The 20,923-nt window shown below is 38.2% G+C and overlaps 3 protein-coding genes and 1 long non-coding RNA gene across 6 annotated transcripts in view; 3 read left to right on the top strand and 1 right to left on the bottom strand.

The window, feature by feature from the left end:
• Positions 1-20,923, top strand: part of LOC143369726 (meckelin) — a 292,527-nt gene that overhangs the window by 205,062 nt on the left and 66,542 nt on the right. The window lies entirely within an intron of this gene.
• The window catches only part of LOC143369795 (uncharacterized), a 281,266-nt gene that overhangs the window by 184,604 nt on the left and 75,739 nt on the right, over positions 1-20,923 (bottom strand). The window lies entirely within an intron of this gene.
• The window catches only part of LOC143369822 (uncharacterized), a 106,241-nt gene continuing 86,324 nt past the window's right edge, over positions 1,007-20,923 (top strand). The window contains exon 1 of the long non-coding RNA XR_013085505.1: positions 1,007-1,277. This is a non-coding gene — a long non-coding RNA (uncharacterized LOC143369822). The remainder of the gene's footprint in view (positions 1,278-20,923) is intronic.
• On the top strand, positions 5,936-15,394 carry Fln (flightin). 3 transcript variants are annotated; one of them, XM_076814447.1, is made up of 3 exons: positions 5,936-6,017; positions 7,190-7,435; positions 14,443-15,394. In XM_076814447.1, the coding sequence occupies exons 2-3, from the start codon at positions 7,221-7,223 to the stop codon at positions 14,684-14,686; spliced, it is 459 nt and encodes a 152-aa protein (XP_076670562.1). In that variant the 5' UTR covers positions 5,936-6,017; positions 7,190-7,220; the 3' UTR covers positions 14,687-15,394. The 3 variants fall into 3 exon arrangements, with proteins under 3 accessions (XP_076670562.1, XP_076670561.1, XP_076670563.1); XM_076814446.1 differs by having other exon boundaries at positions 5,962-6,073; XM_076814448.1 differs by lacking the exon at positions 5,936-6,017 and adding an exon at positions 6,173-6,275.

Here is a 20,923-nt window from a genome sequence, read left to right on the forward strand (position 1 = left end):
TATAAATAAGCAGAAGTTATAATATTAATCTTATTGCATAGTGCGTATATATATTTAAGGAATGCAATAAATACTAAAAAGATTAATCTACTAGATAGTAAATCATTCATCTGTAGAAACCAGTGTTCTATAAACGCAATAACTACGTAAATAATGGTCTGCGGGAGGGTCTGGGGGGGGGGATGCATACTAGATGTGTATGTACATGAAACTCGGTGTCTCGTCACATGTTTCACAACGCAGATGTTTTCATTTTCATTAAAGAATTCAATATACACGTTGTAACTACGGGAAAGATACGGAATGTAACAGCTTCTTCATTAGTTTTATACAGCCGCCTTTAAAACGAATGCATCGAAGTACAAATACGAGGTACATACTGTAACATAATAAATGCTTTTTGGATGTATACAGGGCGTTCATAAAAATGTGGGCCTTTTTCAGGATTGGTTTCGACTCACCAAAGTAATAAAAAAAATTGGGATCCGCATATGTCTAATAATGATTAGTTTTGCAGTTATTAGCATTTTTATATTTCGTAAAACACGGGCCCGAAACGCCTGTTAAAGTGGCATTTGACGAGGCCCAGTTGTGTTTCCGCGGATCGATATATCGAGTACCGATCATTTTGCCTCTTGTGTTTTGAAGGCCAGAAGGAACGGATATGAATTAAAATGTAGTACAGGCCAACCGACGGACACGTCTGTCAGCTGGTCGCCCCTTAATAGGCAATCGAAGCCTGTGTTTTATGGAATATAAAAATGTTTATGACTGCGAAACTAAACATTTTCGAATATATGCGTATACCAAATTTTTGTATTATTTTATTGAGCAGAACCGATCGTGAAAAAGTGTCACACATTTTTATAAACTCGCTGTATATTATGATATCGTACTTTAATATCGTACGCACGTGTCAACAAGCGATATTCTGCTCGTATATAGTCGAGTATTTACACGCTATTTAGAACGTTGGGCTAGTTTGATAGATAATTATGTACAGGGCCGTTCCTGGGTTTTGGCCGCCCAGGTGCAAAAATAATATTGCCGCCCTTATTAATTTAATATTTTTTAATTATGAAACTGATATGCAGCGTTTACTTTTATATCTATATATACATAATTTTAAACAGTTATCGTGCAAAAGAGTTTCGATTATTATTCTTATTAGTCAAAACTTTACGTATAATAAACGGCCTGCGGCCGCCCTTAAGTTTGGCCGCCCAGGTGCGGGGGCACCTTCTGCACCCCCGCCAAGAACGGCCCTGATTATGTATGTACCAATTACTTAATTTCTTGTACAATTTCGGTGTGAAGATGTAAGGACTCTTAAATTATATTACAATATCTTCTTCTATGTAACATAATATCTCGCATTAGATAGTAGTTTTACAGTGGATGGTTTAATTATAGCAGTTTCAAAAGTGTTTTATTAAAAATAATGTAGACTCATTAATACTACTACAGACAATGAAGTTCTCTTTTGATGTAAAAGATAATTGTAGGTAGGTGTACAAATTGCACATAAATAAGGATGTATGTAGATGATATGTAGGCAAGTTTCATGTAAGTTTTAAATTTAACTCTCAATAAATAATTCTTCTTGCTGTTTCAGCACGAATTGATAACACGAACTGAATAACTTGACGACCTTAAGCATTGTGATGTTTGTGAATCGATTTAAATTTTTCGCATCTCAATCAATTTGTTCCGAGTTCTTCTAATATAGACTACTGATGAAATAATACAGATTATGGAACACATTTGGTAACGTATATTAATGGGACTTTCCACTGTGACGCCCTGATAAAGTACCGCTGTTTGGAACTTTTTTTGTCACAAAAAGAATGTGTTTTTACTAAATTTAAGTTTTTTTCTATATATTAATATGTGTCTTGGGAATACAAAAAAATCATATTTTTTTAATGCTTGCTTGCCCGAAAATAAGGGCGTGCAATATGCGCGTGGTGGATTTTAGAAGATCCACGTATCTGGGGCTGTGTTATCATTTTTTTTCTCATCTTTCTCGTCGCAGAATGATTACTAAATTTAGCTAATTTCTATAGTTCAACTTTGGACGTCCGCCACTTTGTTAATTTTTCAATCTAATTAATCTTAGTCCCCGCCATAGCCACAGTCATAATAATTAAAAATCATTTTTGTTTTTTTGTTTCAGACACACGGTTCTTCCAAAATCGACCACGCAGTCGAGGCATCTTTTATTTTACAGCGCATATTACACCCACATATTTTGGCACAAGCAAGCATTAAAAAAATACGAAAAAAATATTTTTGTATTCTCAAGACATATATTAATATATAGAAAAAAACTTCAATGTAGTAAATACATTATTATTATGACAAAAAAAGTTCCAAACGGCGGTACTTGATCAGGGCATCACAGACCCTTGAGGACGATCTCAAATGGTCTGCGAAACGTGACACCAGATATACAGGAGGGAAATATTATTACGAACGTAGATGAAGGAACAAATCATAACGCACATACACACATATGCAGGGTGCAGCCAAAAGGGTGGTACAAGCGAGCAGGAGATGATTCCTTATGCAAAAATAAATTAGAAGTGTAGAATAACATTTTTTCATCCAAGCCTTAGTTTTCAGGAAAATAAACGGTACAATTGGAAATGGAATGAATCCTCGTGTACAAATAAGTCGAAATTGTAGAATAAGTTTCTCCGATAACTGAGATTTGACCTCGACAAAATTGATTTAAAGGTGGAACCGATTTTCAGGCCTCCAAACTCGATTTTCTTGAAAACAAAACCTTATTTAAAAAAAAATATTCTACAATTTCGACTTATTTCCGCCCAAGGATTCACTTCAACAGCAGTGGTGCCATGTTTACTGTTGTATTTGACCAATTAGTCTACTCTTAGTCAGGTGTATGTGTGCTGAATAAAATTTCGAAATCGATTTTCTGGAAAGCTAAGCTATTTTTCACTTTTGATTTGTTCTTGAATAAGAAATCACCTCCTGCCCGCTTGTAACATCCTTTCGGCTACACCCCGTATGTTTTCGTCACGCATTACAACCCTTAATTCCCGCTACTGAATCATGCAGTGTAGTTTTCGTCCCTTCCTGATTTTAGGACGTCACCGCATCTGTTTCGCCAGCTTCATAATTATTATAAGTAATTTTTTCGCAAAATTTTCAAGGTCACTAGTTGTTGTTGCCACATTCATATAGCACGCGGTAGCAAAAATATATGCATACAGGGTGTTCGGCTACATGTGGGAGAAAATTTAAAGGGTGATTCTACATGAAAAAAATAGGGTAATTATGCAGAAAGGGTGTTTCAGCACCGAATTCAATGATTTTTTTCAGATGTTTTCTAAGCAAGTTTTTCCTATAGAACATTGTATAACCGGGTCTCGGCTTTAGTTTCCGAGGTATTCGCAAAAAACAGTGATCGGTAGTTGGTTGAGGCTAGATGTTCCCACTGGGGAGTTGAGACCTCTTATCTAACCCGAAGCATCTCGGAAAATTCACTCGTTCTGGGTTTTCGTTCGCATCAACAGTCGCAGTTAATTAGGGACAGATTTATTTAGATTAGCTTTACGCCCCCCCCCCCCCCTCCGAGATTTACGATAACAAAATGTGTTTCAGCAACATACTCCCTCTGCAGAATAACACCCCGACAAGCAACACACTTCTTCGCCAGCGGTACATAAAAGCATTCAGGAGTTGCTGGTTCAAATCCTCAAGACCATCCTTTTATGAAACACATATATTTATCTTAAATCTCTCAAAAGTTGGCAGCTCTACTCGCGGAGAGGGCGTTAAACAGATCCGGCCCCAATCAACTACCGATCAGATCTCGAAAACTAAAGCCGAGCGGCGGTTATATGTATAGAGGAAAGTTATTCAGAATGTTGACCTTAGCAACACATTTCAAGGTCACTGAAATCGGTGTGGACACAGCTTTCCCGCATAATTACCAAAAATAAGACGAAAATATAGAATACAATTTTTTGATATCGCGCTTCATTTTCGAGAAAATTGACTTTGAATATTAGCTAAACACTCGTGTACCGAAGTTACAGTTTTAGGCGCCTGAGGGGCACCCGGTGATACATAAGCGTACGGAAAGCACGCCGCGTTCCCGTAACCTCCGCGTGTCCCTCAGGCGCCTAAAACTGTACTTCGGTTCACGAGTGTTTAGCTCATGTTCAAGGTCAATTTTCTCGAAAACGAAGTACGATATCGAAAAATTTTATTCTTTATTTTCGTCTTATTTGGGCCGGTAGAATCACCCCCTAAAAGGATGCCCGTCAGTATAGTCGAACGCTCCGTATATTATAGATATGTTAACCTTCGTATAACATTGGGTAAAAAGCTACTACATTCCTTATACCGCATAGAATGAGACACGTACCTATTGTTTTCGCTTTTGCTCTCTCCCTTCGTTCTTTGCAGTTCCCTTGTAACCAATTGAATATCGACTTTGTTGGGCAGTAATTTATATGCTTTCCGGAAACAAAATATTCAACATAAGAAAAATTGGAATTTCATTAACACCGGAAACAACCAATGTGATCAAGTTACGTGGTTCATTGACAAGGGAATATCCTGAACCCGAAAAATCAACAAATTCTGAAACTTTGTGAATATATAGGGAATTTCCTTCTGATTACAACGGAATTTTTGTTTGCTGCCCAAATTCATTCTAAGGGGGTGTAATTGACCACTGAAAAATCGGTTATTTTCCGATTTTGTGTTATAACTCGTGAACTGTAAAATAATTTTTTTACCAAATGATAGATCTAATTAAAAGAAGTAACTTTTGTCTTGAAACTTTTTTCCCTATCTCTTACAGTTCCCGAGTTATAACACAAAATCGGAAAATAGCCGAATTTTCAGGGACTAATTTCACTCCCTTCGAGTGAATTTGGGCAGCAAACAAAAATTGCGTTGTAACTTGGAGGAAATCCCCTATGTATTCACAAAGTTTCAGAATTTTTTCAATTTTCGGGTTCGGGATCTTCCCTAGTGAGTAACTAATTAAAAATTCTCTTAGAAGTCAGCCATATGACGATGATGATATAAAAATTTTGCTTGTATTATTTCGCAATATTCTTTACGTAGTGAATTCCAGTGAAATACTATTAAATATTTTTTTTAATTTTGCATTTATATATACTGTATTTTATATATGCCATATGATAGTATACAAAGGTACGAGCGTTTCTATTAACTTTTCCTTCAATATTATAAAATCAATAAAATAATATAGGAGTTCGTTTTATTTTTTTGTAAATTATTAAGGGGCAATATAGTCAATAAGAAAATACTCAAATAGAAAGATTCAAATATGTTTAGTTTTAGCATACATTAGTGCTATAACATATACAAATCCAATAAACAATCAACTAAAGTTTCACATATATTTACGAATAATATATTTGTATAAGTTAATATCAAATTACCATTTCAAGAGAATAATGTGCTTTTCACACTTGAAAGTTTTTCATTTATTAACGCTTATATGGTTTTTGTATCATTTTGATGTTCCTGCGATTATAATTTTTACTACATACAATGTTCAAGGTATTGAACACTCCCTATTTATTCGTAGATATGTTTTGAAACTCATTTGATTTAATATTAAATATACCAAACGAAATACGAAGTTATTACTGTTATAATGTAATATGTGACGTGACCTCCGTACTTGTCAATTTCGTGACATTTTTTATCGGCACCTTTGTCTTTGTTACTTTGAGTTTTGGATAAATCAATTAGCACGAGGACAGGCTTTGTTCTACACGAAATCGCAGCATTGGCTAATGTATTAACATGTGCGTCGCTAGCAACTCCTTGCCCTGTGTGGTAACAATGATTACAATGGTTTGGTTGCCAAAAATACCCCCTCCAAGCTATTTCTTTCTTATCGTTTCGCGGAGAGGGGGAGTCTTTTACTTAAGAGGTGGACCGGTGGGAAGGCAAGGAAAATCTTATAAGCTAAAATAAAAGCGAAACAAAGCAAGATCCACGTGAGTATTTTTTTCAGTCCGAAGAGACACTTAGACGGGTGGCTATCGTACTGCAGGTACCGCTTTGCTCTTCAAAACGTTATCACACGTTCTTGCTTGGCAAGTCATTTCAATAGTGTGGTTTCGAATAATGTAGTGATTTAGTTCTGAGAGTTTGTAAATTAGGAGTGACAGTGGATACAATATTGTGATCGTGCGCTAGTGACAAACTTCCCATTTAACACTTGACCAACTGAGTTAAATATCAAAAGTTCGATAGTGTGTATTCTTGAAAACAATGCCATAGATCTTAAAGCTTCGGAGTTTTACATTAACAGTTAAACATTCCATGAATGGATAAAAATTAATTTTAATGCAAATACAGTGGAACTGAACTGTATACTTTCACTACATCGCGCTATTTAGAAGCATTGTTTGAAAGTTTTAATAGAAATCCTCACTGAATTTTGATATAAGGAATCTTAAATTCCTTATACTTGCATTTTCATTTTCTATATTTATATATGATTTCCGAGCGATTTTTGTGTTTGAATGTTTTGAAGAAGAATTACAATTCTCTCTGACCATGTACCACATAAACCTCGGTGGCATTGTATAAAGATATTCTTATAAAAGTTATATATATATATTGATAGATAAAGTAATCTGTAACTACAAATACTAATCGATGTCACAATCAAAGTTTTGTTGTGTCTCAACGTGACCTGTTTCTCTTTGTTAAATATATCTCATTAGCTAAATATACCTACCAATTGGGAGTACTAGCTGTTAGATCCACTTAAAGAGAAGAGTGTTAAACGTTGATAATTAAATACAGTATGCAAGTGAGCAACGTGAATTTTGAGTACAGATTTGCAATTGAACAAAGAATTACAAACATTTCTTTCGTTGACTTTCTATGTGTAAATTAATTAAGTCATTAGAAATATCTATAATGGCATATTGGTTCATTTGTATTCCTTGTAGATTGTATTTATATCTTGTTGATATTACGAAACTCGTGACACTCGGATAATTTTACATTACACTGTCTTTTTTAATAAGTTGCAGAAAGAAATAATGCAAGTTATGTGTCACAGCGGCAATAGTATTTTAATAAAGTGAATTAAAATTTATGGAGACTATTATTATTATACAGTACAAATAATATTTGGGATTTGTGTGCATTGCAGGCCTAATTCACCTTTGGATACGTAAATCAAAATGTGGGCAGATGATGAACCAGCGGCATGGGACTTGGACGACACCCCGGCAGAGGAATCCACGGAGGCTCCTGCAGAAGAAGCGGCGGCTGCGACTGGTGACGCAGCATCCACAGAAAAACCGAAAGTGAAGTTGGAAAAATTGGAACCACCACATTATAATCACCACTGGGTCCGTCCTCTCTTCCTTAATTACGCATACATTTATGATTACAGGTGAGTATTCCAGCAAAGAATGTAATATTAATATTTTCGAATCTCTACTAGTGCTAGTTGTTCTTCTATATATAAAATTGCAAGTCACGCATGCAAGTAAAATCATTCCCCAGCGGGATAGTGGAAAATCTATTGTAAAAATGAAGTGGTCATATTTTACTTTTTCGCAATGTTCGACAATAGTAAGAGTGATGAAGAAATAATTGGAAACTTTACGAATCATTCTTATCGTGTAAAAATTAACAAATTGCAAATCCAAAGTTGCGCCAATTTCGAACTATACTCGATACTTCATTCATTTTCATTCTAAACGCAATGAAAACATAACTCGTGTTCATACTAATAAATTCAATAATGCTAATAAATTTATCAGTAAATATATCAACACTATGTGCCACTTTATGTGCGGCTATGATGTGTTTTCACGTGAATATTGCCTAGGAGGCATCGATAGTATTGTTCGAGAGTCTTCGAATGTTTACTTTGAAAATAAACCGAGCTCAAAGTTCACTTTCCTCTTCGCCGCCTCAGCGATCCTTTCGTTTCCGTGTCAGTCGTACCTCCGATGAGTGATCTATAATCTATAATCAAAATTTTCATTTCTACTTTCTCTATTACATCATAGAAGCATTACCACTGGTTTGCCGAGATTCTTCTGATGAAAATGAGTCTAAATTCGACTTCACCCGGACTGTTTTAAATAATACGTGATGCAAATAGTATCGTATTTGAATTCAGTTTCACCGCCTATACGGTGACAGTACTCTCGTGATGATTTAATGAAAACTATACAAATTTTCATTTCCATTAATGTCGGCATATGTTCGGAATGCAGAGTCGGCTGAACAAAACTTTCCAGGCAAAAGTGATCATTCGGAAAGGCTTCACTGATTTGAAACAGTATTTCGCCTAACTATGCGCCACTCACAATTAGTGTTACCCTATTACACCTATTACTACCTGGAATGTACACAGTTTGCGCAACATTGAGAAGCTTGAACATACCTACTATATTAATTACTAGCGTCCCCCATCTCGGCTTCGCCCGAGATATTAACGTGACTAATTCATGTTTATTAGAATTAATATATTTTAAGGAAATTAAGTATTTTGAAAAAAAGCTTGATGTCTTCGTAATATTTCGGAGAAGATAACATTCTTGGTATAATGATTTTCTGACATTAGAATGAATTGTTGTTGCGCATCACCTGCCAGAGCAATGATGGCAAATATTATTCATCGCTCCTATTTAAACTTCTCCTAATTTAACATACCTAGTTAATTCCTGGATGATAATTCAATGCAAACCTTCCGGTAACATTCTCTCTTATAAGTCCTGGAATTACCAGTGTATCTTAATGTATACAGCAGAAAGTGTTTGTGTGTTTGTCTGTCGCCTAAAAACATTCGAACGGTAAACTCAGGGGTCACGAAATTTCTCCCAGCTCATTATACCTACCTAATCCAGATGAACGTGGCTATTTTCACAAAAAAAGATAAATAAATAAAAAACAATTTTTTTTTTAATAAAATCATAATTTAAATTTCGGTGAAGCTGAGTAGCAAAGCTAGTATTGTATACGTCGAGCAGGTGTGGATGATCTTGACAAATTTGATCGCACCCGAGGCATAATAACATCCACACGGGGTACACATAAAACTGCAACAGCAATTTGAAACCGTACGATCATTCTAACATATATGTCCGCGGTAATCCACTTCTCTAGCGAGAAAGCGCGCGAAAAGCTTTGCCATCTGGTGGAGACATCACGGTACTGCTGCGGGCGAGGTATCGCGCGGGCCGAATATGCGCATGCGCGCGCGAAGTAGACTGTCGCATACACGGGTCACGTGGTCTGCAAAACAGCTGTATACATGAAATGTTTACGCATAAATTACATGTTAATGACGCGTTTCTGAGACATGCTACATAGCCTATGCCCATCCTAGAGTATGCAGGAATAACGTGTTAAAATTTGAGGAATATCGGTTCAATAGGTCTTGAGTTTTGTACGAACATAAAAATCGGCTCCCTCTTTATATAATAGCATAGATCACGATTCTAAAGAATTCTCAAAAATAGAATCTTTTTATATAATAAATTTTCTCAGGAAATTTACCTCTCACAAGAGCTTGTACGAAGTTTTGGTCACTAATTTGGTTCTTTTGCAGAAATTGTAATCGTTGTTTAATCGCTGAGTTAACACACGCATTACCAATGCAATTTTCAGTGCCGTCTGTAGGCATGGGCACACTGGGCAGTCGCCACGGGTCCCATGACAGCAGGGGCCCCCATATATAAAGTGACCACACGTCCCGCATTGCGGTTCCTACTTGTCTTGCTACGCTTGGCGTTGATTGCTTCGAATGTTTGAATATAAAGTAGGCAAGTACGGAAATGATCTCCTCATGGATCTGTTAACCTTTTTTTTTTTGCTTATCCCGCATTGGAACTGGAAATATGTGGTCCATTTCCCCGAATACAAAACATGTTTATTCCCGTGGATCGTCAGGGGCCCCACTGCATTGCATTGCCCCAGGGCCAACAATGCTGTTAGCCAGGCTAGCGGCTGGTCTGTCATGGTCGCATCTTTAGCGTCGCGCGGTATCCCTGACAACGCGGACAAGAGTGGGAGAACCCCAAGCTCATCCATTGGCGATTTCGTACTGGGCATCATAGGGAAGGGGCCCATAGGGCAAACACAGGCCCATCACAGCCCTGAAATGAAGTTCTTGGGGCACATTTGCCCCCTCCCCCCATCTGCTACAGTATCGCTTGCATCCCTCGGGCCGGAGTGGGATTTTACTACCGATTTCTTTTGTTTAAACCCGCAAAACCTCGAACTTTGAGGGCATTTTTCGAGGTGATCCCATCTGATTTCGAAGTTAAAAATCGTATCAATCGATTCGTCTAGGCGAGATCTTTCCAACGGTGTATAGTGTTCGCTGTAGGTTCGTAGGTCACTAATCCCCTCTGCGACTTAACGTTGTCCTTTACGTAGTACGCACAAGTTTCATAGCAATACAATTGATAAAATAATTCGTATCCAGCTTATTTTGGTCAAGACAGTGAACTACACATTTGTGCAATAAATAAATCTGGTAATAATACTTTCCTACTAATAATAATAACAGAGGTATTAGATATAAGTGATACAGTAAATATTCGTTGTATGATCATCACTCGGGACCGGAACGATCTTATAACGTGTAGGGGACACGAATTCCATCTCAAGATAGCTTGTTTATTCAAGCGATACCGACAAGCCTCGGGTTCGCGTTTATGTTTTGCCGACGGCAGCCGTCGGTAGTCGAAGAAAGAGGCAGCGAGTAAGAAAGAGAAAGAATGAACGGCAGGTGAATATGAAAATAACTCAATATCATCCAAATCACATCGTGTTTGGTCTTATTTTCATCAGAAAAATCTCAGTAATATGTTAAAAATATTAACATAAAAATAAAACCAAAAATTTAAACATTTAATTTGTCCTTAAGGTTGTGGTCTTTAAATGCCAACGGTTGGCTTCTTACAAAGTACCCGCCGTCGGCACGCTGGCTTGTATCTTATTCCACGGTTGCCTTGTTTCAACTCGTTTCGCTCATAATGTAAGGATATAAAGTGTGCTCTTGCGCAGTCTTTCAGATTAGCCAATAACGTGCCCTTCATATGCATTCATATACATACATATTTTAATATGGCGAAAATTGGGAATGCGCAGTAGAAGACGAAAATGAGCCGCTAAGTGAGCACACCTTGTATCCTTACATCATGGTGACGCATTTCACGCTTGACTGATTCCGAGGAAGATCACGGGAGACCTAACCCAGTTGATGGGGCAAGGCGACGATCATACAACGAATATAGCTGGTGATCATGCAACGAATATTCACTCTAACGCGTTTATTCGAATGATACAATAAATATTTCCAGCACTGTATGTACATAGACACCAATTTAATGTACACATAACACACTTTCTACTGGTACGATTTTCATTTCAATAAAATCTCCCCCCTTTGAAATCTAGGAAGGAAAAATTTACAATATTTTCAGTTCTAAGACTCCTCTGATTTTATAGTGTGTCCATAGGTGGAAGTGCTCCGTACTTGAAGGGTTAAGAGCTTGCAGCTCTTGATTGGTGAATGATGAGATAGTGTAGGGGATATGTTTCTAAACACTGTCTTCTCACTTCTGCGAGAGCGAGTTAGAGTTATAGTAGCTGGAAAAGGTATAGCGAGATCGTACGCTTAACCCAGGGATGTCGAACTTCCCCACTCCGAGAGTCGCACGAATTGGGCCCCCGATCAGCCGGTTCCCCCACTTATTTTCCTCCAAGCTAGGCGTTACACGAGACCGGACAGGGAGAGAGTACGGCAACCGAAAGAGAAATTCATCAGAGTGAAGTACAGGGTGATTCTCCAGCTACTCCCGTCAAAGAGATGCCGCCTGGTACCTCGTGGCGAGGACAACAATCCACTGTGCCTCATCGAATTTGATAGCTTCCAACCCTCGAAGGGGTTGGAATACCATTAAGAAGTGAGAAATGTCCACGATTTCAGAATTTCTCATCAAATCTTTGCCAAAACAACGCCAATCGATTTCTTATGTTTCACCTATGAAACTGGCGCCAAGAACGACGTAATTCGAACTATAACGAAGGAAATTCCTTGAAAAATCGATTTATATCATTTCAAGTTGACTTCGTTAATAATAGTCCGATTTACATGATATTTGGTACGATCTCCATCGGAAAAACATAAGGAGTCCATAGGTGTCACTTCCCTTGCAATACGATGAAAAAAATAATTTCTTAATTCGCTGTAATGGATATTTCACCGTCGACTGCGGGGGGTCGACCCCAATTTTCAGCGGTCGGCTGAGGATTCATTCCTGTTTCGGTAATAAAATGATTCTTTATTTTTTATTATATCGATATGGAAGTGACACCGATGGATTCCTTATGTTTTTCCGAAGAAGATCGTACCAAATTTCATGTAAATCGGACTATTATTAACAAAGTCAACTTGAAATTATATAAATGATTTTCCATGGAATTTCCTTCATTATGGTCCGAATTACGTCGTTCTTGGTGTCAGTTTCATCGGTGCAACATAAGGAATCGATTGGTGTCGTTTTCGCAAAGATCTGAGGAGAAATACAGAAATCGAAGATTTCTGACTTCTTAATAGGCACTCTAACCCCTTCGACAGTCGAAAACCATAAAATTCGGCGAGGCACTGCGGGGGGTTGTCCTAGCCACGGGGTACAAGGCGGCATCTCCTTGACGGGCATCGCTGGAGAATCACCCTGTACGTTGTTTGGAGAGAGCCGTTTGCCTACGGCTCTACGGAGCAGGTGAAGAGGAGAAGGAGCCACTGCGGCTCGCGAGCCGCTAGTTCGACACCCCTGATTTAGCCATTGCGCGGTAACACCGGCTGACGTAGCAGATCTGATTTAGCTTTGGGGTCGTTATCTTCTCATATTTCTGTCAAATCATTTCCTGATACTCGAAACACGTTTACATTAACGTTCCACCGAGTTTACGAACTCGGTGTACCTTTCCCAGCTACTATACTGAAAATTAGTAAGAGGCGGTAGGGGACAGACGAAGTACTATTATATTTTTCCTCACTCCATCTTTCGACCACTTGACACTTTACTGAACTCTACTCTGTCTTTCGCGTGTTCGGCTCACGTGCAAACCCATACAAAAAGACTCCGCTTGTCGCTGTTAGCGTGCCTTGCAGTTTACTCGCTGCAATTCCCTTCGCAAGAGGAACTGCGAGTAGGACCAAAGGTGAACTAACCGTACTAGGCTAAACCATTTACAATGTTGTTTAATACAATTCTTATATTTTCTATTTTATTTTCATCCGAGTCACATTTTTTTGAGTTTTTCAATAAAAGCAAAATCTCACAAATATGATACAATACCGTCATGAACATACCTGTATATTAATACTAAATCTATGCCAAATCGATGACCAGCACCTTGCACACTTCTCTTATGAGTTGTGAAATTGGAAATTCTTAAGGCGCGATCCCACGGCGCGTGGCTCGGCAGGCTTGTGGGCTCCTCAAATCTGTTTCGCAAGTTTGAGTCGGGAAGTCATGGGCATTTCGTACGACGCGACTAGCCCAAGCTAATCATTTCCCATGACGCGTGGCTCGGTGAGTGCGGCGCGAACTTGCCAAGCCACGTGCCGTGGGATCGCATCTTTAAAAAGGCAAATGATATTTCTATGCACAAGAAGTTAAAAAAGCGATGGTCTTAGTGGAAATTTGTAAAAAATTTCCGCACAACTGTTTATAACATTGAAAATTAATGTTTCTTCGTTACATCAATATATTATGGTCGTTGGAAGGAGAAAAAGTGTCGCAAACTCACCGTGTTCTGAAAAAAAATCATAAAGTTTTGCTATGGATGAAGTGATCCATGTATTTGATGAAACCATTTCTCACGTTTTTGAGAAACCATGCGTTTGCGACATGTGGTTTCTTTTACATTATTTAAGCAACTGTTTAAGTAAACTGTTTTGTCTATGAACATTGGAATGATATAATGGTAAGAGTTTTTACGGTTTACATTTTCAAAAAATTAGGCAATTTGCAGTATAATGCCTATTTCTTATTCTGCATCTTATAAAACATATTACTTGTTAATATCATTGTGACGATAATACAACATATTTTGCAATATGAGATCATAAGTCGATAAGAAAACATTAAAAAAAATCATACAAATCACATCAAACAAAATATTAACTGGATTCGTGAAATTCGAGGTCCTTACATACAAATATAGCTATGTAGGTACTTACCTAATTGATATTTTACAATTTCAAGGCAGTTTTAGAATTGCTGGTTTTAATTATTAAAATGGGTTCGAGAGTTATTTTATATAATTTATAAAATTCTCCAAACCTTCTGCGATATAAATTGTCGTATTCATTTCGCATATTCCAGAAGTGCGAATATCATTATAATAGTGCTTTCTTTTCTTTAGAAAAAATTACTATGATGACGTTATTGATTATCTCAACCAAAGGCAAAGAGGGATATTTCGTGAACCGCCTAGGGCTCAAGAATGGGCTGAACGAGCAATGAGGACCTACGATCAGAAGAATATCGATAAGAGCTTCAAACGATCTGCAGATATGAAATCCATAATTAATATGCGACACGATCCTAGACATTACAGTTATCACACTCGAGCATATTATAGTTTAAAATACCAGAAAATTCTGTGAATGTATCTTTTGATAACAAAAATATATAACCAGATATTAAAAGAATTATTATTCGCGGCATAGATATAAATTGCATTGCAGTACATTTATATGTGGTAACTATTCATACTATGAATATAAAACAGAAATTGTCAGCCTTTTCATATGTATATATATATAAATTGCTACTTCTGCATCATTTAAAGAATATAAATTTTATACAAATAATATGCTAAGATTTTACACAGTGGTAGATTAAACACACGAAGATGATCTATGCGCAAAGGCCCCTCTAAACATTTAAAGGAATGTGCTTTTTAAATATGTGAAACTAAAGTGCATGAACTGAAAAATAAATGTATTATCTTTTCATTACATATAGAACATAACATTATAGAACACAACAGAAATAACATTCTTTGCCGTTATTACCATGTTGCAGTTTCAATCAATTAACAAAACCTTAGAAATAAAAAAATTCTAATTTGACTTTTGGTTCATTCAAGCCCTATGCGCATGCTTCCTCGTCTATGTGAAGATCTACCACTGGTTTAATAGTAATTATGGTTCTTTTAATTATTTTTTTGCTTCTATGTAACCACTTGGTTCCTGAGATACAGTTATAGCCAAAATGTATTTATACATTCACTAAACTTCTGTACATGTTGTATGTATATTTCCGCTGAACCATTGTAAAATACAATTTTGCTTTCAAATATCGCAACGAAACTATTTTCTTCAGCTAAGCTGTGTGGATATCCTTTTATTATTTAATTTTCACTCTTAGGAAAGACAATAATATTCTAATATGTACACTCGTACATAATTCTTAGATTATTGTTTTGCTGTGAATTTATAGAGCAGTAAATAATCGAAATATAGTTTCAAACTTAAAGTACATATGAATCCTATAAACAGACTAAGAAATATGAACTTGGTATTCAAAAGTGATGAGATATACAGTAATGATCCGTTAACTGCTGTTGCAATAAAATAGGCTGCGTTTGTTCTGGATTAATATTCGGTAATATATTTAGATATGAAGTTTACAATGAAATAATACTTTGAAATCAGTCTTATAAAAATTCTTGCACTTGTATCTCTTTGGTCTCATTTTTCTCTCGACGCACCCGCCCAGCCTAGCCACGCTTGCTTGTCCTGTCTAGCAAAGGCAACTCGATGGGTGGTAGGATGCCTCTCTCGTAGTTCGGTAGCTGGCCGAACAGCGCTGTCTTAAGCACGAACAACATGCCCACTCGAGAATATATATATGCATCAAATAATTTACATCAACAACTGCGAGCCGAAAAGATCTGGTAGCTGCTCGTGATTATTCACGATCTCATCACTTCTTTGAATATCGTTAACCGAGCAACCCTCGTCGACACTGCCGAATGATAAGTCATCACCCCTGTGTACGAAAAATGAAATTTTCATAATTTTGTTTGGTAAACTTGCGGATGAACTGGGCCCTGGTCGATTTCGATGACCTTGACATATGTTGTCAAGGTCGTCATTCTGATCAACATTTCCCTTTAAACTTTTTGGGGGTCGGCCTTAATTTCGGAGATATTAATAAAAAACTTTCGGCATAATATATCGAAATCTGTTTCACAGCCGACGTATTAGTATTGGTTAGGGCTAGATGGGGTGGGGGGCGCGCCCCCGTTTGCGGGCGCGTAAAGCATGGTAGCGAACTGATATGAATAAGTGTTAAACTCGGTAATTCTAGCGTTACGTAAAGTTTTTTGCGAATATCTCGTAAACCAAAGCCGACCGCCAAAAAGTTTAAAGGGAAATGTTGTTCAGAATGACGACTTTGAAATCGGCGAGGGCCCAGTTCATCGGCAAGTTTACCTTTTGATTTTATTGCAATGAAATGATTTTTACTGGGTTGACAGGTGTTTCTGATAAAAAGGTTGAAACGCACCTCAATCCGACAATTTTAAACGACAATGCTGTCTCGGAGAGAACCTGTGATTTTGTCGCTGAAAGAACTCGCCGCTATCCCCACCACTTCTGTTCTAGTGGCCGCGGCGAGTGAGAGGTACCGGGGGGACCTATTCCGTACTTTTTCGATAGATGGCGGCAGTGCCGAACGCAATGGCTTGTCGCTGTCGCGTGTCCTCTCGCTCGTTTTCAAGCGGGGTTTCATTAGTCCAGTCCAGGATGGGAATTGTAATAATGTAAACAGTGTTTTCATTCCAGTACAGTGCCGTCATTCCACCAGGTTTCGACTGGATCGAAAATCTACTTTTCAATCCAGTGTTTACCCCCACCGTCGAGAGCACAACAATCCAGTGCTGGCTGAAGCGTATTATAGTGTACGTGTGTTTACAAAACACATCCAGTCATTTGTATCTACAGGGTATCCCACCTAAGACTGGACTGCGCGATATCTCCTAAAGTATTGCAGATAAAAAATTAAAAAAAATATGTAATTGAATGGTTCGAGAGGACCAATTTATTAGCCGAGACGATTTTTTTTTATTATTATTTTAATAAATACGATGGTCAAGTTCGGTTTTTCAAATGGAACTATTTTTTTTGAAGACCTGAGTTGATAGTGCGTTCCAAGACAAATTCATTAAGCTAATGTATACATTTTATTTCCACTTGTTTTTAAGATATTGCGCTTGCAAAATTACTGATTTTCACTAGAAGAAAACCCTCTGGAATAGCAAGGACCGGGGTCGGTCTTATTGGCGCCACGGGTGGCATTGCCTGTTGAAACTGATACCTACCTGCCAAAGGTCTACGACAGGGTTCGCAGGCCCAAAAGCTGGACAATTCTTTTCCGTCAGAAACGCTACTTAAGTAGGTACATCTGCGATATCGAGAAGCGCACCGTTACTTTTATTTCGCACTTGCATCTACGCTCGGATGGCCGGTTCTTTTGGGAGGGATGTAAGTTGGATTGGTTAGGTTAGGAGGAGTGAAAGTTGCTAGACTAAATTTCAACCGTAGGGAGCAGATTGTATCAGAACCAATCGGATTTGCATCCCTCACAAACGGCTGCTCTCTTGAAGAGGCCCTCTTCACAGCAATACCTCCTCCCCAATGCCCACCTTCTCTCGCACGGAATACGTCAACGCATGCTTTTGTTTTGATATCGAAGCTCGTGTTTATACCCCCCCTGATAGCCAGATCTGGACAGCAGAATCTGACGTCAGAACTGCAGCAGTCTGTGTCCGCATTTGGCTGCGTTCTGATGTGCAGAGCCTGAGGTGCAGTGCCTAATGTCAGATGGACAGCAGATCGACAGCAGATCGACAGCAGATTTCGCCGTCTGCTAGGCAATTGCTTGGTAATTCTGGACCTCAGATGGCGCTGTTGCTGTGCCTAGCAGACGGCGAAATCTGCTGTCGATCTGCTGTCCATCTGACATCAGGCACTGCACCTCAGGCTCTGCACATCAGAACGCAGCCAAATGCGGACACAGACTGCTGCAGTTCTGACGCCAGATTCTGCTGCCCAGATCTGGCTATCAGGGCCCTTTCTTCCTGTGTCTCTCCACGAGGAGTATTGGCGGTGGATTGTAGGAGCGTAGATGTCTGGATGCCAGTTGTTGAATTCAGGAGACGATAGAAACACTTTATTACAAAACACACATGTACTGTAATTAAAGTAAATCGTATTCCTCTCGGGCAGGAGTTGCCCGACGCTCGTCAAGGAGATGCGGCTTGGTACCCCGTGGCGAGGGCTGCCCTTCGCAGTGCCTCACCCGATTTTTATGGCTTTCGACTCGCGAAGGGGTTCGAGTGTCTATTAAGAACTGAGCAATCTTCGACTCGCGCATTTCTTATGTCCGAAGAAGTGAGTAGGAGTTGTGGGTGACGAAAATCGCCCGAGTGTCTAGCGGCACGACATGAAAGGACATTGCTTGTGTCACCAAATTTTTAAAACCACTTCCGTCGTTGAGTAGCAGTTCCGACAAGTTATTCCCATAATGTTCTCCATTTCGCAAGAACTCTCTCTTCCACCAACGCCTTTTTCTTTTCCTCGATGCTATTATGATACACGCGGCGGTAACACTCATAGCTGTCGAAAGATCCACGGCTACTAAACAGAGTTCGGTCTGGACGCAGAACTTTCTTTCGCCGGATACAAATCGCGGGATACAAGTCGCTGGATACAAATCGCCGGATATAAGTCGCTGGATATAAGAAAGTATCCCGCGGAGCTCTTGGCGACCCCCTGGATCAGTGATCCCAGAATCGTGGGACATTGGACAAATTCTTACCCCCACTATGGCTGGTATTCATAGTCGCTACTTATTCTTAAGCAAATGCTTAAGCATTCGACATCCTTTACTAGCTACTATTTAGTGTCATAAAGCTGTAGTAAACCGTGGCCCGCTAACAATCCGTTTAGGGCATCACTCATTACGCTACATCATGGAACTTCGCGCGTGTGTCGATACGAACACTGCACTTTCCATGGTATATGTATGAAATTCTTTTAGTTTTATTGGAATTATTGACGTTAATTCATGACGAATTGACGTTATTTTCTTAAATAACGTCAAACTTGTATATTAACACTTTTTGTATCAATTTCCTTAATAATATTCGGAATTTTTAAATGCGAAATACAGGATATTGCATTTCTCCCTATTTAAATATTCGCAAATTCTTTTTCCGCAGTAGCAAGGACAAGATTATGTTGATTATAAAACAAAAAAAAAATTGTTTTTAAAGTTCCCGGAAGGTAACTAAAAAGTCGATGATTACTGACAATTATTCAATTGGTTTCTTACGGAGAAAACAGTATGTAACTAATTATTTGCTATTACTCAGTAGATCGGTACTACTCATTTTGGGCCCCAAAAATTTGTTTCTTTTATATCACCAAAAATTAAATGACTCAATTTAAAATTCTGCACGAAAAATGCATACAAACATAGACAGGTGTTTACACCCAGATCAGAAGTAGGCGTCATAATATTTTTACCCTTTTTAGGTGCTTATATTAATAGTCTACAGGTAACATATAAAAATACATACTCCCATAACTTTTGAATTCTGACTTCTTTCCTTATTTCTTGAGATTCTGTGCCACTGTGGCAATGGGTCGCAGTGCGACCAGTGGTCGCTGTGCCCAGCCTGCGACTAGGTATAATGGGAAACAGACCCTCATCGCATTGTGTTGTGTCTCCAGTAGTCTAGGCTGGTACTCAAACAGATTCGCGTCAGGCTCCTGCGTCTGGCGCATACCCGACGATTGCAGACGCTTGTAGGAGAACAGATGCATGGTTCCCCATTGCACCAGTATACAGGTAGGAGATCCCGCCTTTAGAAACACTAATACGTTGGCTGTAATCTTCGTCGTAATCGTCAGTGTCGTCGGAAAACGAGGAGCAGGGTTTTTTTTGTTAAGGTATCGGAATGAAATATGCGCCAAAAAATAGGGAAAAAATGTTCCTTTCTAATGATGTATAATTTAATATTTTTTACATTTATTTATTTATTTCTCAATGTTTTTAACTTATTTGTCATAAAAAAATTAATTCTGTTTATTTGCTACCTTATTTATTGCCCTTTTCAGTGGTTTAAGTAAAATGTTTGGGAAACTTTTCGTTTCCATGTTATAAAGAAAAGTCGAATAATAAAGGAAAGTAGCAACAAATCGGTTTGTTTAAATTAAAAACCAGGCTTTTACGATAAATCTCTTCTTTTATTAGTAACTAATATAAACTATTAAAAATCGATTAAAAAATAATTTTATATGTAGTAACGAAGACAACGACATTTTTCAAATTTGACAAGGAATATCTTTCAAACGCCAAAAAGTTCCACTTTCAGACCTATTGTGATATTTTCAGCACACCCTCCTCTAAATAAACACGCAACGATCATTTCCCCCCCGTCCCACTGTTTAAATTATTAGTGTTTAAATTTATCAACGTTCGATCAATCCGTAGGGTAAAGGTGGGATAGTTGAGCAGAAGGGATACATGATGTACGAGGTGTTATTATTAATATATTTGCAATAAATGCCTATTGTCGCGTTGTTATGTTAATGTTTGCAATATGACTTATTAATTCCTGACCTTCGAGGTCTAAATTTTTAATTTTGAGTAGATACATGATTTCATTCGCACACTAGATATATATATAAGGATCGGACGTTAAAAGTGATTTATACAGTATGTCTTCGTTTATTCTCCTACAGCACACTTTGTTGCAGGAACGTTGCAGAACCGTTGCGATGCAACAATTTGAAACATTGCACGAAATGTCCCCGAAACGTTACAAG

Source organism: Andrena cerasifolii, chromosome 6 (assembly GCF_050908995.1).
Source record: "Andrena cerasifolii isolate SP2316 chromosome 6, iyAndCera1_principal, whole genome shotgun sequence".
Classification (NCBI taxonomy): Eukaryota; Metazoa; Arthropoda; class Insecta; order Hymenoptera; family Andrenidae; genus Andrena; species Andrena cerasifolii.